At 45.0% G+C, this 23568-nt stretch overlaps 2 protein-coding genes across 8 annotated transcripts; one reads left to right on the top strand and one right to left on the bottom strand.

Moving 5' to 3' along the window:
• Nucleotides 1-1832: 1832 nt before the first annotated feature.
• Nucleotides 1833-15896, top strand: glsa (glutaminase a). Of its 3 annotated transcripts, none has more exons than XM_035149953.2 (18): nucleotides 1833-2228; nucleotides 7285-7375; nucleotides 7717-7835; nucleotides 8872-9001; nucleotides 9341-9420; nucleotides 9556-9719; nucleotides 10503-10561; nucleotides 12253-12285; nucleotides 12364-12422; nucleotides 12582-12648; nucleotides 12782-12832; nucleotides 12912-13088; nucleotides 13175-13306; nucleotides 13410-13502; nucleotides 13969-14030; nucleotides 14218-14294; nucleotides 14407-14470; nucleotides 14707-15896. In XM_035149953.2, exons 1-18 carry the CDS (start codon nucleotides 1969-1971, stop codon nucleotides 14852-14854), a joined length of 1866 nt encoding a protein of 621 aa, XP_035005844.2. In that variant the 5' UTR covers nucleotides 1833-1968; the 3' UTR covers nucleotides 14855-15896. The 3 variants fall into 3 exon arrangements, with proteins under 3 accessions (XP_035005844.2, XP_035005843.2, XP_035005845.1); XM_035149952.2 differs by having other exon boundaries at nucleotides 7279-7375; XM_035149954.2 differs by lacking the exons at nucleotides 1833-2228; nucleotides 7285-7375; nucleotides 7717-7835; ... (2 more) ...; nucleotides 9556-9719; nucleotides 10503-10561 and adding an exon at nucleotides 11541-11565.
• Nucleotides 15892-23178, bottom strand: LOC118103226 (signal transducer and activator of transcription 1-alpha/beta). 5 transcript variants are annotated; one of them, XM_035149943.2, is made up of 25 exons: nucleotides 23048-23178; nucleotides 21718-21848; nucleotides 21451-21595; nucleotides 21264-21359; nucleotides 21069-21155; nucleotides 20770-20848; nucleotides 20534-20625; nucleotides 20292-20443; nucleotides 20032-20190; nucleotides 19848-19940; nucleotides 19626-19685; nucleotides 19517-19537; nucleotides 19336-19426; nucleotides 19134-19175; nucleotides 18961-19050; nucleotides 18761-18859; nucleotides 18453-18588; nucleotides 18290-18345; nucleotides 18078-18172; nucleotides 17855-17994; nucleotides 17583-17771; nucleotides 17421-17496; nucleotides 17250-17346; nucleotides 16854-16892; nucleotides 15892-16443 (listed from the first exon to the last, which is right to left on the bottom strand). In XM_035149943.2, the coding sequence occupies exons 2-25, from the start codon at nucleotides 21843-21845 to the stop codon at nucleotides 16414-16416; spliced, it is 2292 nt and encodes a 763-aa protein (XP_035005834.1). In that variant the 5' UTR covers nucleotides 21846-21848; nucleotides 23048-23178; the 3' UTR covers nucleotides 15892-16413. The 5 variants fall into 5 exon arrangements, with proteins under 5 accessions (XP_035005834.1, XP_035005835.1, XP_047194988.1 ...); XM_035149944.2 differs by having other exon boundaries at nucleotides 21718-21851; nucleotides 23048-23170; XM_047339032.1 differs by having other exon boundaries at nucleotides 18078-18169; nucleotides 21718-21851; nucleotides 23048-23170.
• Nucleotides 23179-23568: the final 390 nt, after the last annotated feature.

Genomic DNA, 23568 nt, shown 5'->3' with positions numbered 1-23568 from the left:
TTAGAAAGGTTTCTTAAGGAAGACACTGGAGAGGTAAAAACACACAGGCAGAGAAAGGCCTTCCTTTGAAAATCCTTTAGTTTTTCAGCCTAATGTGAAGATAGAGATCTGTCTTTCTGTCTTGAGACTGAAAATGTGCTCGTTAAACACTCCAGTCTTTGTCTTTTCTCCCATATTATGGAATACACCAGTCCCCAGGGTCAAGAAGGAACCAGTACAATCTGCTCCTTCATATAACTTTGCCTGAGTAACAGTAATTACCTATCACTTGATTTGATTCTGTTGTAAAAACAGAACATGCATATGACATATGCACGATATAGAGCAAAGCAAACCTCCACCACTTTAACAAAGTGTCATGCATAAAGGTGAAATATGACACAATCAAACAAAAGTCACATTAAATCCATTGCCCTGAAATTAACTCTTAAACGATATAACCGGCTCCTGTAATGAGAAGGTTTGACGTCTGTGTGTAAAACGTCAGATTGATTCAAAACATGTGATTTGGTGAATTAAGGTCATTTATCTATGAGTTCTCTTATTGCACCGTTAACGTGCAGAGGATTCTGGGTAAAGTTCCCTGCTCCATGTGAGGTTTCATCAGTCAGCATCAGTTGGCTTGATTTACCCGACTTGGAGCTCCAGGTGGGAGGAGTTTCATTCACATCAAAGTTGGGAGCTGAAGAAAAGTAAAAACTTCAGCAACTTACACAAAATACTTTCCAGTGAGTAATTGTGTTTTTGAGGTTTTGATGTAAGAGTTCCCCCGGACTGCGAAAGAGGTCGACACAAACATTAAGCTGCTGCGTGACTCAGGTCGAATACAGGAATAATGTATCACAGCCTTTGGCTCAGGATTTATTTAGAAATAGAGAATGAATGTTATATTTTTACAGCACAAACACAAAGATAAATTGTCTGTTGTGTTTTCGGATGCATCTTTTTCCACACATGTAAAAGCAGACGTGGAGAAACGAGGCAGACGAGAACCAAACGAAGCATAGAAACCACCGCTCATCTACATTTCTATTTATAAGCACCTTCTATAAACGTATTGATTGTGTCCTGCTGCTCGTGGATCAGAAGAGAAAGGATGTTCTGACCAGTGGGCTGTGCAGTGACACCAGTCAGATGATGTGCAGTACCACAGTAAAGCACCCGGTGTCAGAGCAGGACCACACATGTGCAGAGTCTGAGGCTCACTGGGGATTAAACTGATTCAAGAAGATGATCACAATTCAGAATACATTTCAAAATAAGCAGCACGTCACAGATAATAACTGGAGGTGGACCCTTTTTTAAATAAAGACATAAATATAGAGGTGGAGAATCAGTGCAACGTGTTAAAGTGCAAAGAGTTAATAACAACATTACATATATTATATTACACAATCATTTATATTCATTTATAACATATAGTTTAACATAGAAACATAAACAGATGACGATTATGGACAAGGCAGTAGATTATAAAGATTCGAAATAATATATATTAACTCACACTGTTCAGTACTTTTTAACTTTTACAGATTATTGGACTTCTATCAACATGATTTTCCTCCAGAATCTGATTCACTTCCTTTGTTTTGCTGTGATTTTTCTTTCTAAAATGTAAAATCAGATCTATTTGTGTTTTCTAGTCGGTTTTAAATATGAATTGTGTTTTTAAAACGATATAAAATACAGAATTTATCAATAATCGATATAAAACGTGAGTTTTAATATGAAGCTCCAGCAGGAAAAGACGGGTTCCGATGATTGACAGCGCTCCCGGCCAATCAGGTGCAGGGACTTGTCTCCGCAGTCCAATCAGAACTCCCGCTGACAGTAAGGTAGGTTGTACCGCGGAGAACCGTTAACTCGACAGGAGAACCGACGCTTCTCTCCGGGACCGCGGCTCATTCTCTGCTCCTCCTCCGGGTCACGCTGCTCGCTGCTCCCGGTTCTGTTCCTCCACGTTCCGAGATGTTGCACCTCCGGTCCACGGTGGTGCTCAACGAGCTCTTCCAGACGCTCTCCGGCGGGGTGAGAGCGGCACCTGCCGCCGCCGCCGCCGCCTGCCTCGGCGGCACCGGCGCTCCGGGAGGGAGGTCGCCGGGCGGAGGGAGGTCGTTCGCCGGGTGGAGAGCTCCGCAGCACCTCGCCCGGAGGCAGCACGGCGTCCGGGGCTTCTGCTCCAAGGGCGACGGCCACAATGAAGCCGCCGCCGAGTCGTCAACGGAGAAGTGAGTCACGTCAGCCCCGCGGTGTGAGGGCGTGTTAGCCGCTAGCTTCACCCGCAGCCGAACTCCATAGGGAAAAACATGAATTTATCATGGCGACGATGCCAGCAACCCGTTCCTTAAAGTGTCTTTATTACTGGAACGAGTCAATAACTACTCACAGAATACAGGCCGAATTCATCAATACATCTTAACATTACTTTTAAAAGATATAAAAGTGTTTTTCTTTTAATGTTTCACTTGCAGGCTGTGAATATGTAAATATGTTGTTTTCCTAAGCTAGTTCTGCACGCAGCATCACGCAGGGGGACTAGCTGCTGTTACAGATGCTGTTTAGCTGGATTAGCCGATTAGCCGGGCAGCTACAGGCCGGTGGAGGCCGTAGTTTGGGGTTTGACGGAAGCTGGAAGGCGGAGGTGTGGAGAGGCTCGACCCGGGGACCTGCTCCGTGTCTCAATCCCATTAAAACCATCCAATTGCACGTAGGATGCCAGTGTGTCCGACGATGGAATCAGCTGTCGTGACTACCAGGAGCTCCAGCTTCATCTGCAGCTCAGAGACATGAAGCTGAGAGCATCATCTTCATCCTCTTCATCATCCTCTTCATCATATAACCATAACAATCACAGTGTGTTGAACTTGATAATAACGCACCAGGAGAATGAGCCTCAGGCTGGTGCCTCATGAAGGTCAGCCTGTGTTTCATCTACCAGCAGCTAACAGCTCTTTTCTTATTGATTTTTAACACATTGATCTATTAGAATATAATATCTCTAAAACCTCCACTGGCCCAAGTTGACCCAGTTTGACCACTTGTTTACTTTTCCATCTGTTATGACAGGAAGCAGCATTTGTGATTATGATTAATATCGTGTATTGCGATCGCATAATAAGACAAAGACGTGCTTAGTGTGAGAAGCTGGAACATTCATCCTTTTATTGACGATCGGAACAGTTGTAGATTAATCTCCCGTCTGTCGACTACGAGAAGAGGAAGCTCCATATTCACAAATCACCATGATGACAAACCATTTAAAAACCAAATATCTAAAAGCTCACTGACAGGTGCATCGGTCAGTTGGTCTGTAGTTGTATTCGTATGCAGGCGGCTCTCCTCTTATTCTAATGAGATGTAAACGTAAAGCGATGCTTCCTGTGCAAACACCAGAGTGTCCACTGAGGATTCACCTTCCTCTACATATTTAAACATGGCCTGGATGAATCTGGCAGCTGGATTTCCGGTATTTAATAAGATTATTGTCAGTATTCACGGTGTTAAATGATATTTCAGGATTAAGGACAGAGAAGCTGAAGAAGTTATTTCTGTTCTTTACTTTGCTGTAACAATATTAATAGACAGAGATAAAGATAAAATAACTAAAGTCTCGTTCTTTTTCAAATCAGCTGTGATTCCAGCCGTCGCACCAGCCAGAGTTTCCATAGAGATATAATGCTTCATTGCCCCTGTGGGTGGAAGTTGCCCCATTTGTTTCTGTTCACGGACAATTAGCTTCAGCAGTCGGTCACGTTCATGCAGTCATCTGCTTTGCTGCTCGTCCTCAGCATCTTCTTTATTCCCCTGGAGACACATTTCAGTGTCGGGGAATCTCGGCTGAAAGACTGAAGTGTCAGGAGAAATCATCAGCTGTCAAGGTTTAGGTTGAGCAGGAGGAGTCCCAGTGAGTAAGCAGTCAGCAGCTCCCAGTTCTTCTAGGAAGAGATTCATGGGATCCTCTCTGGTTATCAAGGAACTGCTCCGTAACAAATCCCCCAAAAAAGACCAAACTATGACTCTGTTAAAGATGAACTCATAATGGAAATAAGCGTTAGTGGCGTCCATTCAAGCAGAAAAGGACAAACTCCCCAGGCTTAGTGTCAGACAAAGAATACCCAGGGTTAGTGTGTGTGTCATAAAGTGTTATCCTCTGGTAGAAAAGTGCTGGCAGGGCACTGGGGAGCACTTCATCCAAAGCAGCTCCATGTGTTAGTTGTGTTGAGATCAGGCTGCAGTGACGACATGATGCCTTCCTGAAAGGTTTCGGAGACTTTCCACCAGAAGTACTCAAATCAGGGGAGAAGACGCCGGCTGCTTTCCCCCCCCTGCAGCTGCAGATGCTCTTTCCTCAAAGGGAACAGCAGGAAACAAGATGCTGCTGCTCAGAAATCAAAAAGCTCCGTGGACGCATGCTGTCGGAAATCTGAACACCAGTCGTCTCCCGAGGCGGTGCCCTGGCTAATAAGGGGTTAAGAATATTTGTAATGCAGCGGAGATCATCCCGCCCACCTCATTTCTGCACGGTTTTTGCACCAAAGCCTGTGTGCTGGCATGCTGCCTAGCACTTGTCAGGGCCTAAAGGAGCAGATGAGTCACTCGCACAGATTGATTTGTGCAGCGCCGCCTCTCAACGCTCTCCCAGTCTCATGTCTGCATCCACCCCCCCGTCAATTTGTCATGACCAGCGGCGAAACCGGCACCATCGATCGGGTCAGTTAAATACTGCAGATATTACACACGACTCGATCCAGACGCAGATCTCGGCTGTCATCTCTGGCAGCGACTCAGGGTGTAATGTCATCATCGATAGTGGGGGGATCTGTGGAAAGGGTTTGGGCGCGGGGAATAAAAATCAATACGCAGTAAAGTGCCTTTCAAAAGTAGGTGGGTTACATGTCTTTTAGATTCTTAAGAATATATATTTTAGTTTTATAAACCAGGGAGAGTGGAAGCTTGATGGCATCAGGGTGTAAAGGTCACCGACACTCACACCAGGTCTGAGTCCTGTTCAGCCGTCTCCACCTGTCCCGTCAGCAGCAGCTTCCCTGAGCTGCGTCTTAACTGACGTGAGAAATACCCGGGAAACAAGCGAGCGGCTCAGTGGACAAAAAGACGGACAAAAGAGACGAAAGAGAAATCAGCTTCTGGACAAACTGTGTGCTGACCTTTAAAAAAAAAAAAAAGAGAGAGCGAGGGATGGACTAACGAGAGCAGAGGAGGTAGATTAACGAGGTCGCTCCAGATGTTCCAGATGTTCACCTCTAACCTGCTGGCGATGATGCTCCCAGAGGTGGAATCTCTCTGCGTCCTCATTAACTATAGGATGTTACTTAAGTGTCATTTCACACCATGTTCACGTTAATTCTACAGACTTCATCAGAGGAAGCATATTTTCTCCTGGTGATGGATTCACGTTACTGCAGCAGCTTGAGATAACAATATACGATATGGATTTAGATATTTACATTCATGCTTTGGTCTGCGTGTACGATAAGTCACTGTCACTAACTCAGTGTTATTCCCTCCTCTCTTCCTGTTGTTGATCTGCTTGCTTTGCATTTGTAAGTATGTTTCAATTTTACTTTTATTTTAGTTTCAGTCCTTTTCCAGTAGAAGTAGAGGTTCTCTGCAAAAAGCCAATAACTGCTTTGACCTTGAAATGACCTCACTTCCTCCCAGAGGCTGCGCTTGAATCCCCTCTCCTCTACCTCCCCCCCTTATCATCCCTTCATCCCCCTCTCCTCCCCCCCGACACACACATGCCCACACACACTCTCTGACGTGTATTCCTTCCTCACCAGCAGGCGTCAACCGTCCATTAACGTGGTCAGAGACGGACAAACAGTCAGAGGACGCAACAACATGCTGATTCAGACGGCATGAGATTTGTTTTGAGTGATAAAGGAGACATATGATGCTGTTTTCTTATTTCTTATGTTTTCTTCCTCTAGGGTTTGGTAATATATTATGTAAAAGTTCAGAGGAGACTGGGCTTTATCGGGGGACCAAAACATGAACACGTTAAACTGATGAACCTGAAAATGAGCAGAATATGTCTCCTTTAAAGCTGCGTTCCACACATGTTGAGAAGTCACAAATTCTGACTTTGTCCAGGTAAAAACAAGTTATAAACATAAATATAATGTTGGAAAATGTATAATTACATCAACACGACAGATACTTTAAAAGTGCTGTAGGATTTAAACTCGTAACTTCACTCACAATCTTCTTGTTCAGAATTTCTGACTCAAGACACAAAGTGGAACTCGGCCTAGAAGCTGAATAAATCCAGAGGAAACTCTGCTCCGATCTCTCCAAGGGTCCGAAATCAGTTTTTTCCTTGTTGGCTGCTGAGAAGAGCCGACTGACGCTTTACCTTCAGACTTCCTCCCCCAGCACGCAGGCCAGGCAGTGGCCCATGATGCATTGCAGGACATCATGCCCGGGCACCCAGAGCTTTGCACAAATCCAATTTGGTGTTGATATGAATCATAGCAGAGAGCCTGCTGTGAGCTGGTCGCCCCGTCCGCCTCCTGACACACGACTAACTTTCCTCCCAGAGACAACGTGGTGTGGAAACACTGCTCAGAACACCAGCCAGAACATAATACTACATAATTCAACAACGTGTCATCAGGCTGCCAGCGGCTCTGGCCAGCCTCCACGTCACATGAGGTCCAGTCATCACAGTTCACAGACCGGACTCTGCAGGACAGAGATGCCTTTAAGGCTCTGTCATGAAATAGTTTTAATATTTCAGGTGTGTCTGCTGCTGCGGTGCTGCCCACAGGATTTACTGGATAAATAAAAGTCAAATTGAAGTAAATCCAGAACGGTAAACAAAAAGGAGTTTGGATTAGATTGCATGTGATGTGTTGTTTGGTTAGATTAGTGGTTAATCGGCTTGTTAACCATGTTCCTGGCTGGTGTTCGAGCAGTGCAGACCGTTAACAGTTTTCATTACAGCGGCCTTATTGCAGCATTTTAATCTCTGGAAACTTTTAAGTTAATCTGAAACTAAAACTCTGACTGTACTGTAAGTTTTTCAGAGCAGAGACTCACACGCCGTGTCTCTGACATCAAGTTATTCTGTAGAAACCTTTTCCGCAGCTCATTTTGCTGCAGTAAGGCCAGTGCAAGGTCACGTTTTCCTCCAGTCACCGCTTCTCCTTGCAGTGAAAAAGCCTTCTCTTCTCCCTCTGCTGCCCTTCCCCTCCACGTGTCCTCTTCACAAGGCCTCACTTGCTTTTCCTGTGTCTGTGTCTTTCTGTCCTGCAGGAGAAGGAAAGCCGGCGTCCTGCCCAGTCTGGAGGACCTGCTGTTCTACACCATCGCTGAGGGCCAAGAGAAAATCCCTGCGCACAAATTCACCACAGTGAGTTCTGTCTGAGGCTTTAACAACCAACTGGGACAGCACTACTATGAAAATAGTTCGTATTAGATATTCAGCAGGAAAGAGGGACAATATCATGAATACACACAGTACATACAAGCGTGTATGATGTATAGGATGTAGATTAATATGCAGCAGGTTTGCAGCGAATGAGCGTAATCACCGTTTAAATCCCTGGTTGACTTACGAGCAGTAAACCTCCTCTTGTTAGCCTCTTCAGGAGTCTCAGTTCACGGCTCGTAGCTTCATTGATTTGTTGTCAGGCCGCTTCAATCACAGTGTTCCTCCTCTTCCTCCTCCTCCTCCTCCTCCTCTCTCTACAGGCTCTTAAAGCCACGGGGCTTCGCACAGGAGACCCCCGGCTGAAAGAATGTATGGAGATGCTGAAGGTGACCTTGAAGCAAACGTCTGACGGAGCGCTCGACAGACACCTCTTCAAAAAGTAGGTTTAGTAGACTTGTCAGCTAACGTCAGTAATGTCCCTGTTTCTCTTCCACATGTATTATCAGCATCAATCTTTCATCACAGTCTATCATAAGAATTATTGATGCTGGTGAGTCCTGGGTCACTGCACGTCATTAATTATTCATCACCACGTTGAGGATGGATGCAGTCAGGTGACCTGGAGGGAAAAATACAAAATAAAGAAGTTTCAAATGGATCAGTTTGTCTTTAATACAATAAATAAAATAACTACTAAAAATATCACTGTTCAAACCCCCAAAGTGTGTTTCAGTATATTTAAGTCTGCTAAAAACACAACTGGAGACAAAACAACAATGGATGTCAAATAAAATATCCTTAACCCCCCCCAACCCTGTCCTGGCAGCCCCTCTGCTGAATGAGCCCCCCCCCTCAGAGGAAAACGCTGCTGAGACAGAACTGGGTGACAGCTTGGCAAGCGGCGGCCTGGCGAGTCAGGGCATATGACGCCTCCTCAGGGCGCTTAGTCGTCACCGCACAGACCCCAGTCACGCCGCTGCTGGCCGGGATCCATCACGTCCGCTCCTGGGCTTATTTATAGAGCTCAGCAACGCAGAGGGAAACATGTGAGCGGGCGGTGGAGGGGAGCGTGTGTTTTCACTGCAGGGATCCCATGCTACAGGGATTACACTGGGTTGGCTGCAGTGAGATAGCTGAGCCACAAATCTCTCCACTGACAGACCTCACCACCTGATTATGTGGAGTTGTATGTAAAGTATCTGTGGTCTCAAATCAGAAGCACTGGGAAGGACCTGGTGGGTTTCTATTCCCAAAATAAAAGATTGTGAGTTTGTTATACATGGGTGCAGAAATCCTGAGGCCACTGACGCCTTGTTCTGAAACTTTAGCAGGAAATGGAGGCACTGATTCAGAAATAACAAAAGGTTAAAACCCTCATGCTGCGAGTTCAGTTTCCTGTGAAATATTCTTCATATTCCCCTGGTAGGTATATGATTATTGTCCTACACTGAGTCCGTCTCCTGTCTCCTCCTCAGATGTGTCCAGAGCAACATTGTTCTGCTCACCCAGGCCTTCAGGAAGAAGTTTGTCATCCCAGACTTTCAGCCCTTCCGTGCGCACATCGACGAGCTGTATGAAAACGCCAAAAACATGTCTGGAGGGCAGGTGAGTCAGAGGGATTTTCTTCCACGTGCGGAAACGTGAAGGTTAATTTCCTCTGGCTTCAGATCAAAATCATGTTTTTCTATTTAATATTAATTTGTTAGCATTGTGTTCTTCATATTCATGCATCATGCTGTTTAACCACAATGTGACGATGAGGTGTTGATCCCTCTTTATTGAATTCAGTCAATGGAGATTATTTAAATCTCATTTATTCACACAGGGAACATTGTCTCCGCTGCACTGTGCTGCAGAGAGAGAATCACTATCTGCTTGTTTTACCGTTTGACATATTAACAGCCAGTAAACGCATATTTAAGAAAGTGTGGTGTCATGCTGTAGGTGGCGGACTACATCCCCCAGCTGGCCCGCTTCAGTCCCGACCTGTGGGCCGCCGCCCTGTGCACCGTCGACGGACAGAGGTACAGCTTCACCTCTTTTATTCACATACCAAGATTACATATATAGACAAGAGAGTAAACGGGACAGATCTGTGAGGAGATCTGAAAACATTTGAAGAGTTTGTTTGAGTGTCAGTTCCTCTGATTCCTTCTCAGACACACCGTCGGCGACACCAAGGTTCCTTTCTGTCTGCAGTCCTGCGTCAAGCCGCTGAAATACGCTATCGCCGTTCACGACCACGGCACCGAGTACGTTCACCGCTTCATCGGCAAAGAGCCCAGCGGCCTGCGATTCAACAAGCTCTTCCTGAACGAGGAGGGTGAGGAATCACACACACACACACTCACTCCTCGTACGAGCCTCTTTCCTCTCCGGGCTCACGTGCCCTCTGTAAGAGGAGCCATCCAGGCCTGGTTGCCATGGAACTGTGATGAATTATTAATGAGAGGCAGAATAAAACAGGAGTGGACAGTGTGTAACAGAGACACAATCACCTGGGAACACAACAAGCTGCTGGCACGTGGCGTCGGTAAAAAAACCAGCCAGGCCTGAGACGGCGAGGCTGAAAGTAACTGTTGTTAGTGTCTGATACTGAGACGACAACATGCAGGCGGTGAGTTCAGATACTCACCTGAACCCTGCGGTGAAAGCACTGCTCTCTCTTTCTGAAGGAACCACAAATCTGTGGTCAGAAGGTCATCATACAACTCACTCGAAGCTTGTTGAGGTTTCTAATTTCCTTTCTGTCCTCTTTCTATTGCAGTCTGTGATTTAGTTGTTTGTATATACTAGAATCTATTGGTTTCCTTTTCTCTCAGTGTTTAATGACGTTAAAGATTAAAAACACAGATTTATATGACAGATTGATCAGGTTTCCTCTCTGTGTTGTTACCGATCAAAGCAGAGAAGAAGATTAGGATCTAAACCCAGAGAGGAAGTGGTCTGAGTGTGTCACAATGTTGTGTAGTTACCTTTCTTGTTATGTTCGCTCAGTGAATCACTCAGATGGGATTTGACCTCTAAGCATTAAAATGTTCCTCTTTATCCTCTCTCTTCCTCGTTCTACTTCTTTCTTTGATGACACTCATTTTCTTTATTGCAGATAAACCACACAACCCCATGGTTAACGCCGGCGCCATCGTCTGTACCTCCCTCATTAAGGTACGCGACATCCACATCCCCCTTTATCAAGTATGAGATATTACAGGCACAGTTTGTGAACGTGTGTAGAGTTTGTTTCAGGACAGCTATAAAGCCTTAACTGTAGAAATCAATCGATATCTTTATTTTCATGTCCGGACTAATGCAGTGACTTTAGAAATGATTTTTATCTGCAGCTACAAAGTTGTGTTGAAAGAGACTTTGTCTGAAATAAAATAATAATGGTGCAGAATGTGTTTCTGCCCGAACGGGGAGATTAAGGTTGTAGATAATCACGCTGAAAGGGGATTTGGTTGAAAGCAGCATCGCCCGGATATCGCACGCACACGCACACACACACGCACACGCACGCACACGCACACGCACGCACACGCACGCACACAGTTCATAGAGTCCAGAGAGTAGATGGAGATGGAGACAGAACAGCTCAGCTCTGCCACATTATCAGCTTCATATCCTCCACTGACCTTCACACACACACACACACACACACACACACACACACACACACACACACACACACACACACACACACACACACACACACACACACACACACACACACAGCCGGTGTAAACACACAACAGCACCACCTGCTGACTCAAATTAAAACACACACCACAGCGCCTGGTCTCAAGTGGCCAATGAGGATCAACAGGATTCCATGAGGTCTTCTCAGAGGTCGTCAGTAGCAGTTTAATTACTGTTCTACATTCACGCAGCGAGAGGAGACTGTAGGAAACATCTTCTCGAGTACAGACAGTCAGTATTTGTCAGTATTTGTTGTGTTTATCGTACGACACAAGGCTCCATCGGCCCCGAACCTTAACGAGATCCTGTTCTAAGTCCGACTGTTTGCATGCGTTGGCTCCTCCTCTCTCTGCATCTACACATGTGCAATGTACCTGTTCAAGGCTCGTTGTGTGGTTTTATGTGTTGTTGCATATTTTACAGCATTAGGATCTTTGGGATATTATGACCACAGCAACAGGTCAATGACGTTGGTAATTTTTTTCCTTTTTAATCATTTTCCTCCCTCTTTGATCTGGATTTGTGAGCTTCTAGCTTTTCACTTGGCCGTTGATGAATGTTTAAATGTGGCTTTTATACTTTTTCACATGCATTCTCCAAACTGTTTATACATCTGGATTATAAACAGGACAGCTCTGGCTCAACACTGGTTTTACACCATACTCCATTACCTCCGTAGAAAGGGACCTCCTTTTTGATTTCTCCTCATTTTCTGTACGAGTCAGTGCAGATACATCAGTAGTTGTGTAGTCACACTCTAAGCTCATAGTGTTTAAACTAACTCACCAGCCTTTGTACAACTACCACACTGTAAGTTAACTACTGCAGCACATGTACTTACTTTCACAACTTTTCACGATAGTTTATTTGTATTTTCCTTTTAAAGAAGAAGCAGAAACCCAGAGTGGATTAACTGTTTTACTTCACCTCCTCCATCTCCAGCTAGTCTCCCACCTCTAATCTTAATTCATCTGATGTCATGACTGGTTTGATTGGTCACGTAACTGACGACTCTGAGTGAACTTCCTGTCATAGTTTAATATCATAGAGACGTGAATCATATAATACACTAGTGCATATATGTGGGTGACGTTAAGTGTCCAGATTAAATGTGTCATTGACTGAAATGTTGTGTTACTAATGTTGTTTGTGTGTTTCAGCAAGGGGCCAGCAACGCGGAAAAGTTTGATTATGTGAGTACGACTTGAAAAGAAGTTTCCAAACAGAAATAACTTATAGATAATTAATTATCCTCAACATCTGCTCCTCAGGTCATGGACTTCATGAACAAACTGGCAGGAAACGAGTACGTGGGCTTCAGCAACGCCACGTGAGTAAAAACCACGTCGCTGCAGAAACACACTGCACTCGCTGCAGAGGTGAACTCAGGGACACATCAGTGACTTTCAGAGACAACACAATTCAGTCAGTACAGTTTGATTGTGTTTATATAACGTGAGCTGAGTCATGGTCCCGCTCTGTGCCCCAGTTTCCAGTCGGAGCGCGAGTCTGGAGACAGAAACTTTGCCATCGGCTACTACCTGAAGGAGAAGAAGGTAACGTGAGGCCGAGGAGAGACGCTGTTTCACCTGAGGAGTAAAAACCTTCAGGTGAAGCAGCAGCTGTTTGTTGTGGAGAAGCAGCAGATGTTATAACAGACGGGTTGACGGTGTGTTTTTGTCCTTGCAGTGTTTTCCAGAGGGCACAGACATGACGTCCATCCTGGACTTCTACTTCCAGGTAAACACAACTCCACAAAGGTTTGAAAACACACGTTTGCTTCTCTGCCATCCTAATTATCTATGTTCCTCCCTGTCAGTTGTGTTCCATCGAGGTGACCTGTGAGAGCGCCAGTGTCATGGCAGCGACTCTGGCCAACGGCGGCTTCTGTCCAATCACGGGCGAGCGTGTGCTGAGCCCCGAGGCCGTGAGGAACACCCTGAGTCTGATGCATTCCTGCGGCATGTACGACTTCTCCGGACAGTTTGCTTTCCACGTGAGTGACTCGTTCACAAAGATCCTGTAGCGTGACAAACGTCTGAGACACAGCACATCATCCTCATCGGTGTCCGTGGGTTTCAGGTCGGGCTGCCGGCTAAATCTGGCGTCGCCGGTGGGATTCTGCTGGTTGTACCAAACGTGATGGGCGTCATGTGTTGGTCTCCTCCTCTGGACAAGCTGGGCAACAGTGTCAGAGGAATCAAGTTCTGCACGGTAACAAATCGGCTTTAAATCATTTAATGTTTGAGCAACTTAAACTTGAACCGTGGCTCCGGAGCCTCGACTGACTCCAAACTGAAGCATCTTCATCTTTCAGGACCTGGTTTCTCTCTGTAACTTTCACAACTACGACAATCTGAGGCACTTCGCGAAGAAACTGGATCCTCGCAGGGAGGGGGGGGACCAGAGGGTGAGTCCCAGCAGCACCATCCTCCATCAGACATCAAACATCTTCGTCATTTTACCCCCCCACACTCGTCTTTAAAGTCTTTATATGGCAGAATAGAACATCTGCAGTTTTCCTATGAGTTATATCCACATCTACACCAACTATAACTGCTCTAACACCTTTGATCAGACAGTCTGCGTCACATCCTCTTCCCGTGGTCGCTCGCCGTCCGACCTTGTCTTTAGGATTTTTTACTCCACAACTCCATCTGCTGGAAAACTACTGCAACAGCGTTTTATGTTTTATTCTTAAAAAAAACAATATCCTGATTTTACTCTTCTTCGCTTTGTGGTTTGATCCTTCAGTGTCACGTGCAGTTTATAATAGTGTTAGTTAAAATGAAAAGCTTTAATGTTTCACAAAAATACATTGAGACAAAAATATGCACCTTCAAACGGTAATAAAGATAAATGTGTTGTTGTTCCAGGTGAAGTCGGTGATCAACCTGCTGTTTGCTGCTTACACCGGAGACGTCTCCGCTCTCAGGAGGTGAACACACACTCACAACAATCATTCAACACAATGACACAAGCTTTTTCTCTTCTCGACTGAACTGCAGAAGAATAACAGATTACACATGATTTGAATCCATTATAAATGCTTGTTTATTCTAATCACACTGATTAAAGGTTTCCTGAGTAGTTCATTGTTTAATATTGACTTTGTATTTGTGCAGGTTTGCTTTGTCCTCTATGGACATGGAGCAGAGGGACTATGACTCCAGGACGGCTCTGCATGTCGCAGCTGCTGAAGGTAAAACACTCTGCAACAGCGCCCCCTGCAGCCTCACTTGTGTGTATTGTTGATCTAAGGTTAAATCTGTGTGTTTGTGTTCACGGAGCTGATGTGTTGTGGTTTGTTGTAGGACACACTGAGGTTGTGCGTTTCCTGCTGGAGGCCTGTAAAGTCAACACGATTCCCAAAGACAGGTAACACACAATCTAATAACTAGAACATTTGGGTGTTTCTTTCTTTCTCAGATGATTTAAGTATTTAAATGATTTATTATAGTAAATTGATTTACACAAGTTTTTAGCGGAGGTTGTGCAGAGTTAAGTGATATGAAGCATTTGGTGATCCTCTGGGAAATGGCACCAGTGTGAAAAACACCAATGAAACACTTTTACTGCACCAGAGCCCCTCTGACCGTTCTCCTTCCCCACAGGTGGGGCAACACGCCGATGGACGAGGCCATCCACTTCGGCCACCACGACGTGGTGACCATCCTGAAAGACTACCACAACAAGTACAGCCCCCAGGAGAGCACCACGGACAAGACGAACGCAGAGCAGAACCTGGACGGGATGCTCTGATGGAAGAGAAGCAGGAAGGTTATGAACTCTGAAAGGAAAAAACTCCAGGTAGTCAGTTTGATCCGAGGGGAAAAGATCTCACTCTGCACTTGAGACAACATTTAAATCCTGATAAACAACCACAGTAGAAAACATAATAACAACCCAGATAACTAAGTGTGCGGATCAAACCTAGAAGACGGCGTAAACGCTCCTTATCATGTCGTTGGTAGATGTCGTTTTTGTATTATATTCATGTATGTAACACAAGCGGGGGAAGTATTTTTATGGCGGTTTCTCCTTCTGTATTTTGTTGTCAGCTTTGTAGCTTTGTAGGAAAAAACCGGCCACTAGTTGAATGCTGGGTAAATTTGGCGGTGGCTGGTCAGTGGACGGACTCAGGTGTGAACAGACGGTGTGGTGCTCTGGTCACTTCGTCATCACAACGTGGTGGAATGTATCCCCCCCCCTCCAAAACACTCTAGTGTGTTTGTAACGTGTGCGTGATATTTATTTATCTATTTAAGATAAACTGTACATTCATGTCGTGTGTGTGTACATTCCTGAGAGGAGACCTTGGTGTAAATACGTGAATTAGCTGTAGTTGTGTCTCGAAACAACCGAAACAAAACAAAACGTGTGACGTAGTTTTCACTAAAACTGTAAAAGCTGAATATTACATTTCTGTGAATGTTGAACTGAATATTCTGCCGTTAAAGGTGAATATGAGTCTAAAGCTTTTCATCAGCCAAAGTTTCTACATATCCACGTCGATACAGCTTTCCTGGAAAGTTCCTCCAACTTCAGAAGAGTCGTAGAAGGTTCGAATATGATTGTCAATCCTGGAGCTTCTGAGGAAGTGACTTCAGTTCCTATGAGCCTCGTAGGAATTGAACCCACAACCTCAGTCTGGACAGACTGTTCCACACACGCCCGTCGGTGCGCGAGTCGAATTCCACAGGTCGAACAGAGAACATGGGTCATGGTTTGATTTTGTGCTTGTAGAATATTAAAAAAGTTTGATGTCGCCCACAAGAAAAAAGTATTAAAAGGAAAAATATCATTTGAGTTTGACTTTATTTCTAATAAAATCATAAAGTTTTCCACTTGCTGTTTACTCAACACACAAATATTTTCCAGACACATAAATTCTTATTTTAAATACACAATGTTTAAATGTGTCCTCGTCGTATTTCGGCTACAACTGATGCTGTCATGTTTTAAAGGAGGAAAACTCACATTCTTACTTTTCACTGTTTCACAGTCAGAATCATTCGGGACTTAAAAACAAAAGATATGTACAAATATAAAGTGACAGAACCTGTTACAGCCGACACCACCACCAAGCTGCATGTATTTAATGTCTGTGCAGATGATTTACGTTGATGCTGTGAAACTTAACAATTCATGGTTCTCAGACACGCTCTGTCGTTGCGAGCTCTTTCTTCTTCTCTCTCTAAGCAGACGTTTGGAGGTTCATTGTCGAGGCACAAGTGGAGATAGCCACAGAGATAATGAAGTGGAATAAAAGCAGAACAGTGATAAGGAAAGGACGAGCTGAAGGAGACACGTGTCCATTTTCAGTCTTCATCTTGGAAGTCTGAACTCATCTGAGGAGAGAAGGAAAGGACGACAGGTGATTTTAGCCAGTAAATCTATTTCAAAAGGAACAACCTCACAAAAGCAACAGGAAGTATTAGTTTCTCTCGTTTATGCATCTTAACTTGAGTTAAATCATGAATATCAAGTACAATTGATATTTATGATTTGAAATCGTAATCAGGAAGTGAGTAATCCTGTTAAATTAGAGCAGCTGAAGCCAAGACATCAAACGTGTGAGTTCAGAGACGAACGCGTCACAAACAAACCCACTGACGTCGGTCCCTTCGTTTTAAACAAACGAGGAGGAGAAACCATAACTGTTAGTAAAGTGCAGCAGTGATGGAGACACACACACACACACACACACACTTTAAAACACACATGATGAAGCAGAGCAACAGATTAAAGCTGCGTCTACCTGGATGTCAAACTGATCGAGTCCAATCAGATTGCTGGCCTGAAAGCAGGAAAAAGAAAAAACGACAAAAAGACAGAAGCCGAGATTTAAAGCCGGGTAGAAAACGGACGATGCTCAGATTCATTTTCAATAGATTCACAGGTAGATCGAAGGGGGTGGAGTTGCCAGGTTTGACACACACCAGAATTAACCGTATTTGGAGGAGCAGGATGGACCAGAATTTACAAAATGAACATCGCGCTACTTGAGACTAGAGATCGAGACCTGAAACAGTAAATAAACAGCTCGGTCACAGGAGATTTAGAGATGATTGATTGTGGAATTTAAAAGTTTGCAATGTTTCTGTGACTGAGCAGTGCAGCCGTCTTTACAGCGGTGTCCCCCCACAGCACTCACCACAGCATTGATGTCCCTGTGGCCAATGGCCTGCTCCAGAACCTTGTATTCGTCAGGAGACATGGGCATCATGTTGTCGTGCAGTCTGGACGGATGTCTGCGCCAGAGGAACACGCACGTTACCTCACTGATAACAACATGTCAGGGCTTTAATATGTCGTCTCTGCTTACACTTCTGACACGGAAATGAGCTCCGTCTTCATGTAGGCCCTCTTCTCCATGTCCTCCACATCCATCGGCTCTGGAGCTGGGGAGCAGTTAATACTCCGGTTACATTGTGGATGTCACACAGTGTTCAGCAGTTGACAGGCTGAGGGGTTACAAGTGTCTTACTCTCTGCAGGTTTGGGGTAGTACTTCCCGAAGGCCTTGTCTTTGGGGATGTTGGGGTAGAGGAAGCGGAGCGGGTTCTCTGGGATGTTTTCGGCGGCCATCACCTTGTAGGTGCGGATGATGTCGGGCAGAGAGACGGCGCCCAGCTCCTTCTTCGTGTACGGCTCCACGGAGTGAAAGTCCGGCTTGTCTGGACGGAGAAAGACAGATTAAGATTTAATTCCAGAATTTGTCCAAGTAGTATAAGTCTTCTCATCCAAAACGTCATTTTACCGTGCATGTCGAGTTCGACCCAGGTGAAGGTGATGGCTCCTTCTCTGCTGCTCTCGCTGAACCTGAGCAGGAAGGTGCCAGGACACTTGTCGCTGAGCAGAGCCTTCTCCCTCTCCTTACAGATGAAGCCCATGATGGAGCTGCCGACACAGACAGAAATATACACTTTACCGTTCAGAAGAAATCTCCCCCTCTCCCAGTGGAGAAACCCACCAGAACTCACCCGTCGTTCCACAGGGACAGAAGGTGTCTTTTAATGAGGTCCAGGATTCCTTCAATCCACAACCAGAAGGGGAAAGCTTTCTCATTGGCACTCTGCTGTTCAGAGACAAGTTAGAGAACTCAATCTCTAAAGATGACAACTAAAACTTACTATCATGCAAACCTTTGACAAGGCCTCTCATGCACGACCAGAACCAAATGAATATACGTCACCTTGCAGAACTTGGTCCAGGGGATTTGTCCCTCCGGGTTCCTCTTGGCTCTGGCTCCTGCACACAAACACATTCACATTTCTACTTTCATATTTCACTGAGTTCTGCAGGAAAAGGTTTTTTATTTATGTATTCAGACAGAAGCAGTGGATCTGGGGTCTGACCCAGCAGTTTGTCGGCCAGCATGTTGAGCTGCTCCTGGTTCAGGCCTCGCTTGGTGACGGAGGAGAACTGCCAGCTCAGGATCTCGGACAGCTGAGACCAGGTGGCCAACGGAGGAGAGAGGAAGAACTTCAGGTTCTGAGGATGAGGAGGTGAAAGGACAGAAAACACAGAACTCCATTAACTGGTTTACATTTCACCTTAAGGTCTGAGAATGATAATAATAAACGTTTGCAGCCAATGTCACTGTTAGAGATCTGATGCATCAGAAATGCCCCAGAGAGTCATCTGATCCTGAGTGTGTCCTCACCTTGGGATCGGTGGTGAGCATGTTGTACCAGAGGATGGACGCCCAGCCGCTGGGCAGCTGGCAGACGTTCGAGATGACCACGACAGGAAGAGACATGGCCTACGACGACAACAACAACAACCAGGACAACACACAACACGAGAGTGAGTCTTAGTATTCAGCCTCATCTGTCATCTCCTTTACAATCTTTCTGTCGTCACCTCCAGTTTGATGTTGAGTCCCGACTGGTTGAGCTGCAGCTCGGACTCAAAGGTGAGCGAGTGGAGCTCCTCAGTGACGATCAGAGGACCCTGAACACACACACACACACTCAAGCTCACTGGGAACTACACAATGACAAATTTGCCCTTTTCTACATTTCTTTGGCTCTCACCTCGTTCGTTCTGTTCCCGGCGACTTTCTGCTCTTTCAGTTGCTGCAAGAAGAAAATAATCCAAGATTTTAAATGGTTTTACAAACTGTTTTCTTAACGTACTTTGCCTTTTTGTTGGATTTTTAGCTAAAACTAAATACTAATAATAAAGCCCAATGAAATACATGGAGACAACGTTGTTTTAATTCATGTATTTTCGTACCAGATGTCTGAACTCCGCTGCCAGGCTGCCGTTCGAGTCCTCCATGTTCATCACTTTGGAGTTTGTTCCCAAAATGTTGAACTTACGAAACCTGGAATCAGAGTTTGTTTTTAGTTATAATGATTTAAGCAGTTGTGGAAATTTTATATTAATAATTATAAAAAGTGGTTTTAAATCGTACCCTTTCTTTTCTGTAACATCCCTGAGGAAAAGGAGGAGACATGACATTTATTCAACATGCTCAAATACAAACAGGTACATTTAGTAGAAAAATGAATTGATCAGCTTACTTGTCAAACATGGCTTTGACTTTGAGTTGGTAGTTAAACTCCTGCAGCTTCACCAGGAACCTGAACCAGAAGGATTTTTACGTTAATGTAGTTTAAATCTTCTAGTCACAAGCAAGATTTAGGACTGATAATGGGGCTGAAGTGAATTTATTCAACTGTCATCAAGTTAATTAGGAAACAAATAATGAAGTGCACCTTTGTTTGCTTGTTTTCTTTTCTTACCGTAGTTTCACAGTGAACTGGACGCCTGTTTTCAGCACCAGGGGCCTCTGTGGGTGGGTGGGCATGCAGGGCTGCCTCTCCACAACCAGAGAGCTGCACACACACACACAACAATTGAGATTAAATTCCTGATTACTAATCAATAACAAAACCATCAATGACTTGTGTGTGGTGGGTTCCATACTTGGAGAGGAGGTTCTTGAGGAGATCCAGAGCTCGGGTCTCCAGGAAGGTTTTCTTCTGTGTGATGGGGTCACTGTCGTAGGTGAACTTCTGCTCCAGCTCCTGAAGCTTCTTCAGGTGCTGCCGGACCTGCTGCAGACTCTCCGCCACTGCTGTGAACCTGCCGGAGGAAGAGGAGGAGGAGGAAGAAGAGAGTGTGTGAAGGAAGGACTGAGAGGAGCAGGAAGAGGAGAGACGGGGGGGGGGCAACACGAGTCTCACCAGTTCTGGAGCTGGTCCACGCAGGCGTTGGGTGGACCTCCGATACAGGCGATCTGCTGCCGCTGCTTCCACTCGGGCAGCTCCTCGGAGATCAGGTTGGACAGTAAAGCCTGGGTGACGTTCAGGAGGTCCGTCAGCTGGGTCACCACGTCCTGACACAAACACAGACAGAGGAGGGCCCTCGAGTTTCCACTTTCTACACCTCAAATCGTGGTTCTCAGGAGTTACCTCTGTCTGCTCACCTGTCGTTTGGCCTTCAGCTCGAAGCCCATCCTCCCGATCAGCAGCTTCTCTCTCTCCTGCTCCTGCTGTGTCATGCCGTTCACTTCCATCTCTACAGATACAGGACAACACACAATTACACCTCAGGTCTCATTGTAGTTTCAAACTTCGCACGGATATCAAAGTTTTTATGTATATTTGTCGACACAAAACCAACTCCAACATGTTTAGATGACAGATTTGGATTTTTCCTCACCTCTGTTCTTCAGTGTGTTGATTTTGAAGTCGTACTCGTCCTGCAGATACTCCACGTTCTTAATGTTCTGATCCACAAACTGAAGAAGAAAGCATTTTTATCATTTCCAGTTGTTATACAGCATCAATTTTGCAGTCTTGCATTATACACAGATAGTAGTAAATATTGAATATGCTTAAGTCACATTAAGTTAGTGTCTATTGCCCAAAGAGTGATGCACTAACAGGAACGGTTTCCTTTTAGTTTACTACCCTCTCCTCGGTCTGTGATAATGTCCCAGATTTCAGGCCATGTCTTACCTGGACTGCCTCTTTTATGTCCTTCACTTTGTTGTCCAGCTTTTGTTTCTCCACCACCATGGCCGACACTGTCCCCTCACCCTCCTGCTGCAGAAACAAGAGGCGACACCTGATTAACTTTCGCCCCAAATCCTTAAAAGAATCACTATTTAACCACCTGTCGATGTTCATTCATTACGTATTTACAGCTGATACCTTGACGCTCTTTGCACTGTCCAGGATCTTCTGCTCCTCCTTCAGGTTTCTGGAGATGATCATGGCCATGTGGCTTGGATCATCCTGGAACCGGTCCTGCAAAAACAAATCACTCAAACGTTAATAAATGACAGTTACACCTGAAACAACCCCCCCCAGGTTTGAAGCATGGGCTCCAGGGTCTGACCTGCAGGTTCCTCTTGATCTTGCGGATGTTGTGCTGCAGCAGGAAGTTGCTCTCCAGGGCGAAGCGGCTGTGCTGGTCGTCCAGCTGAGCCAGGAGGTCGTGGAACCGGACGGTCGCCAGTGACTCCTGAATCGACACCGTGTCCCTGAGGAGGCAGAGGGTATTTTCAGGTAACAACAAAACCAATTTCTCTACTAAATAGGTTTGAGAAGCCACTTTTAATACAGCTGTAAGACGTCTGTCACGCTGCAGAGTTTCATTTCTTACCAGTCGATGCTCTCGATCCATTTGCTCAGGTACTGTCTGATGTCCATGGGGAAGGAGTCGTCATAGAGCTGGTCCACCTGCTCCAGGTACTTACAGTCCAGCATCTGCAGCTGGCACCACTGCGCCATGTTCTGCTGAGCAGGAGCAGCGTCGTGAGGATTCAGGGTAAGAGCTTTTAGATCTGTTACAGCTGGAGATGTTCTGATACCAGCACCAGCGTCAGAGATACCTCCGATACGTCACGTGTTGAATCGGTTGGACGATTAGTCTGATTTTGTTGTTGTTATTAATAGAATGTATATGTTTTTTTAATGTTGTACTACTTTAATCTATCCCAGATAATTATAAAAATAGAATCCAACTCATCCAAATCCAAACCAGCTGCACGTTCACAGGAAATCAGAAGTGCTGACTCGATAAATACTGTGATGTGATCATCCTCCTCCTCCTCCTCCTCCTCCTCCTCCCTACTCCCTAACAGATTTCTGCCCTAGAAACCAAAACTAAGAAATGAAACCTAAAGGCTTTTGAATGAATCTGTGAGGATGAATGTTGATTCAGATTAAAAGTCAACCAGGAAATGATGTTGTGTCAAACATTTTGTGCTTTTCTGGTTTAAAATTCCCCAAAAAGGAGACAAGTAATCAGCAAATAAAAGAGAAAACGTGGATGTGACTCATCCTTACAGCTGAAAACGAGAAGATAGTTGCATTGAATCAAATATAACTCGTTAATAAAAGGTTTCTGTTGCAAATGTTATTCATCTAACTTCATATTTAGTTAATTACAAGCTGTGAACCTGAATAGAGGTGGATGTCCTGTTAGGTTTCGTTTTTCAGCAGGAATCTGACCTCAACACAAACAGATGCCTTTACGTCTCTTATACATAATATATATCAATATTAATATCAACAGTATATTAGTGTGATTCCACAGCAGGACACTAATTACTCATATTAAGCTTCTATAACACGTTTCACACCTGTCATCTGTTGTATCCTTCACCACCAGACTCCATTCAAATAAATCAGCTTTTTAACAGTTTAATACTAACTTCCACTCACGTGTAACAAAACCAACACAACTCAACACTTTACCTGAATGGTCACGTTCCACTGGTGCATTCTGGGATATTTATACGTATCTATAACTCATATTTACAGTTATTGAGCACTCCCAGTAACTAACGGCGGCTGCAGACGCGTCAACATAAACGTTATTATTTGTGACTTTATCAACTCGTGAAGTCGCGAGTCGTCAGCTGGTTTGTCTAAACGCGTCAGGACGGTAAATAGCGTCCCACGGACCGGAAGTACGTCATTAAACCTACCTTGGACTGCGGTGAAACGAGTTCGATTCCGGACGGAAAGTGGTTTTATTTCAGAAAGTGTCTCAGTCCAGTGTCGCCTCTGCCTCGGACTCCGAAAGCTGATATAGTGTGAGCGATTGTACGGAAACGACGTCAGCCAATCCCTGCGTCGGATTTACGGCCTGCGTCCGCCCCTTTCCGTGTGACGGCCAATCGGAACGACGGACAGACAGCTGTTCCGCCAACTAGCAAAGCGCTGCCGTAATAACATTTAAACATTTAAAATATTTCATTTAAATGTACTAAAAATGGTAGAAAAATCTAAATTTAAACACACATTAAGTTTTTAAAGACTCTGAGGATTTGCACGTGGATTTAAAATGTGCTTGTGACGACTGAAGGCAGAAAGAATGACGTGTTTTCAGGGAGGGAAGGCAGCAGACGGAACAGCCTCCGGTGACCACGTGTTTTCAGAGAAAGAGAAAGTAGCTGGGGCTCAGTCACAAAACGAAACCTAACTGTCGATTATTTAATTTGATTAA

The sequence above is a fragment of the Hippoglossus stenolepis genome, chromosome 24 (genome assembly GCF_022539355.2).
Source record: "Hippoglossus stenolepis isolate QCI-W04-F060 chromosome 24, HSTE1.2, whole genome shotgun sequence".
NCBI classification, from domain to species: domain Eukaryota; kingdom Metazoa; phylum Chordata; class Actinopteri; order Pleuronectiformes; family Pleuronectidae; genus Hippoglossus; species Hippoglossus stenolepis.
The sequence above is the reverse complement of the archived record's forward strand: the minus strand, read 5'-3'. Positions and strand labels throughout refer to the sequence as shown.

What these genes read in the sequence shown, in the direction of transcription:
- glsa (XM_035149952.2), top strand. Translation starts at nt 1,969, where the DNA reads ATGTTGCACCTCCGGTCCACGGTGGTGCTCAACGAGCTCTTCCAGACG. An exon ending in GCTCTTCCTGAACGAGGAGG is followed by an intron (nt 9,720 to 10,502) that starts GTGAGGAATCAC and finishes TCTTTATTGCAG; the next exon opens with ATAAACCACACAACCCCATG. An exon ending in AACACGATTCCCAAAGACAG is followed by an intron (nt 14,471 to 14,706) that starts GTAACACACAAT and finishes CCTTCCCCACAG; the next exon opens with GTGGGGCAACACGCCGATGG.
- LOC118103226 (XM_035149943.2), bottom strand. Translation starts at nt 21,845, where the DNA reads ATGGCGCAGTGGTGCCAGCTGCAGATGCTGGACTGTAAGTACCTGGAG. An exon ending in TGGATCGAGAGCATCGACTG is followed by an intron (nt 21,596 to 21,717) that starts GTAAGAAATGAA and finishes CTGCCTCCTCAG; the next exon opens with GGACACGGTGTCGATTCAGG. An exon ending in GTGGACCAGCTCCAGAACTG is followed by an intron (nt 20,191 to 20,291) that starts GTGAGACTCGTG and finishes TTCCTCCGGCAG; the next exon opens with GTTCACAGCAGTGGCGGAGA.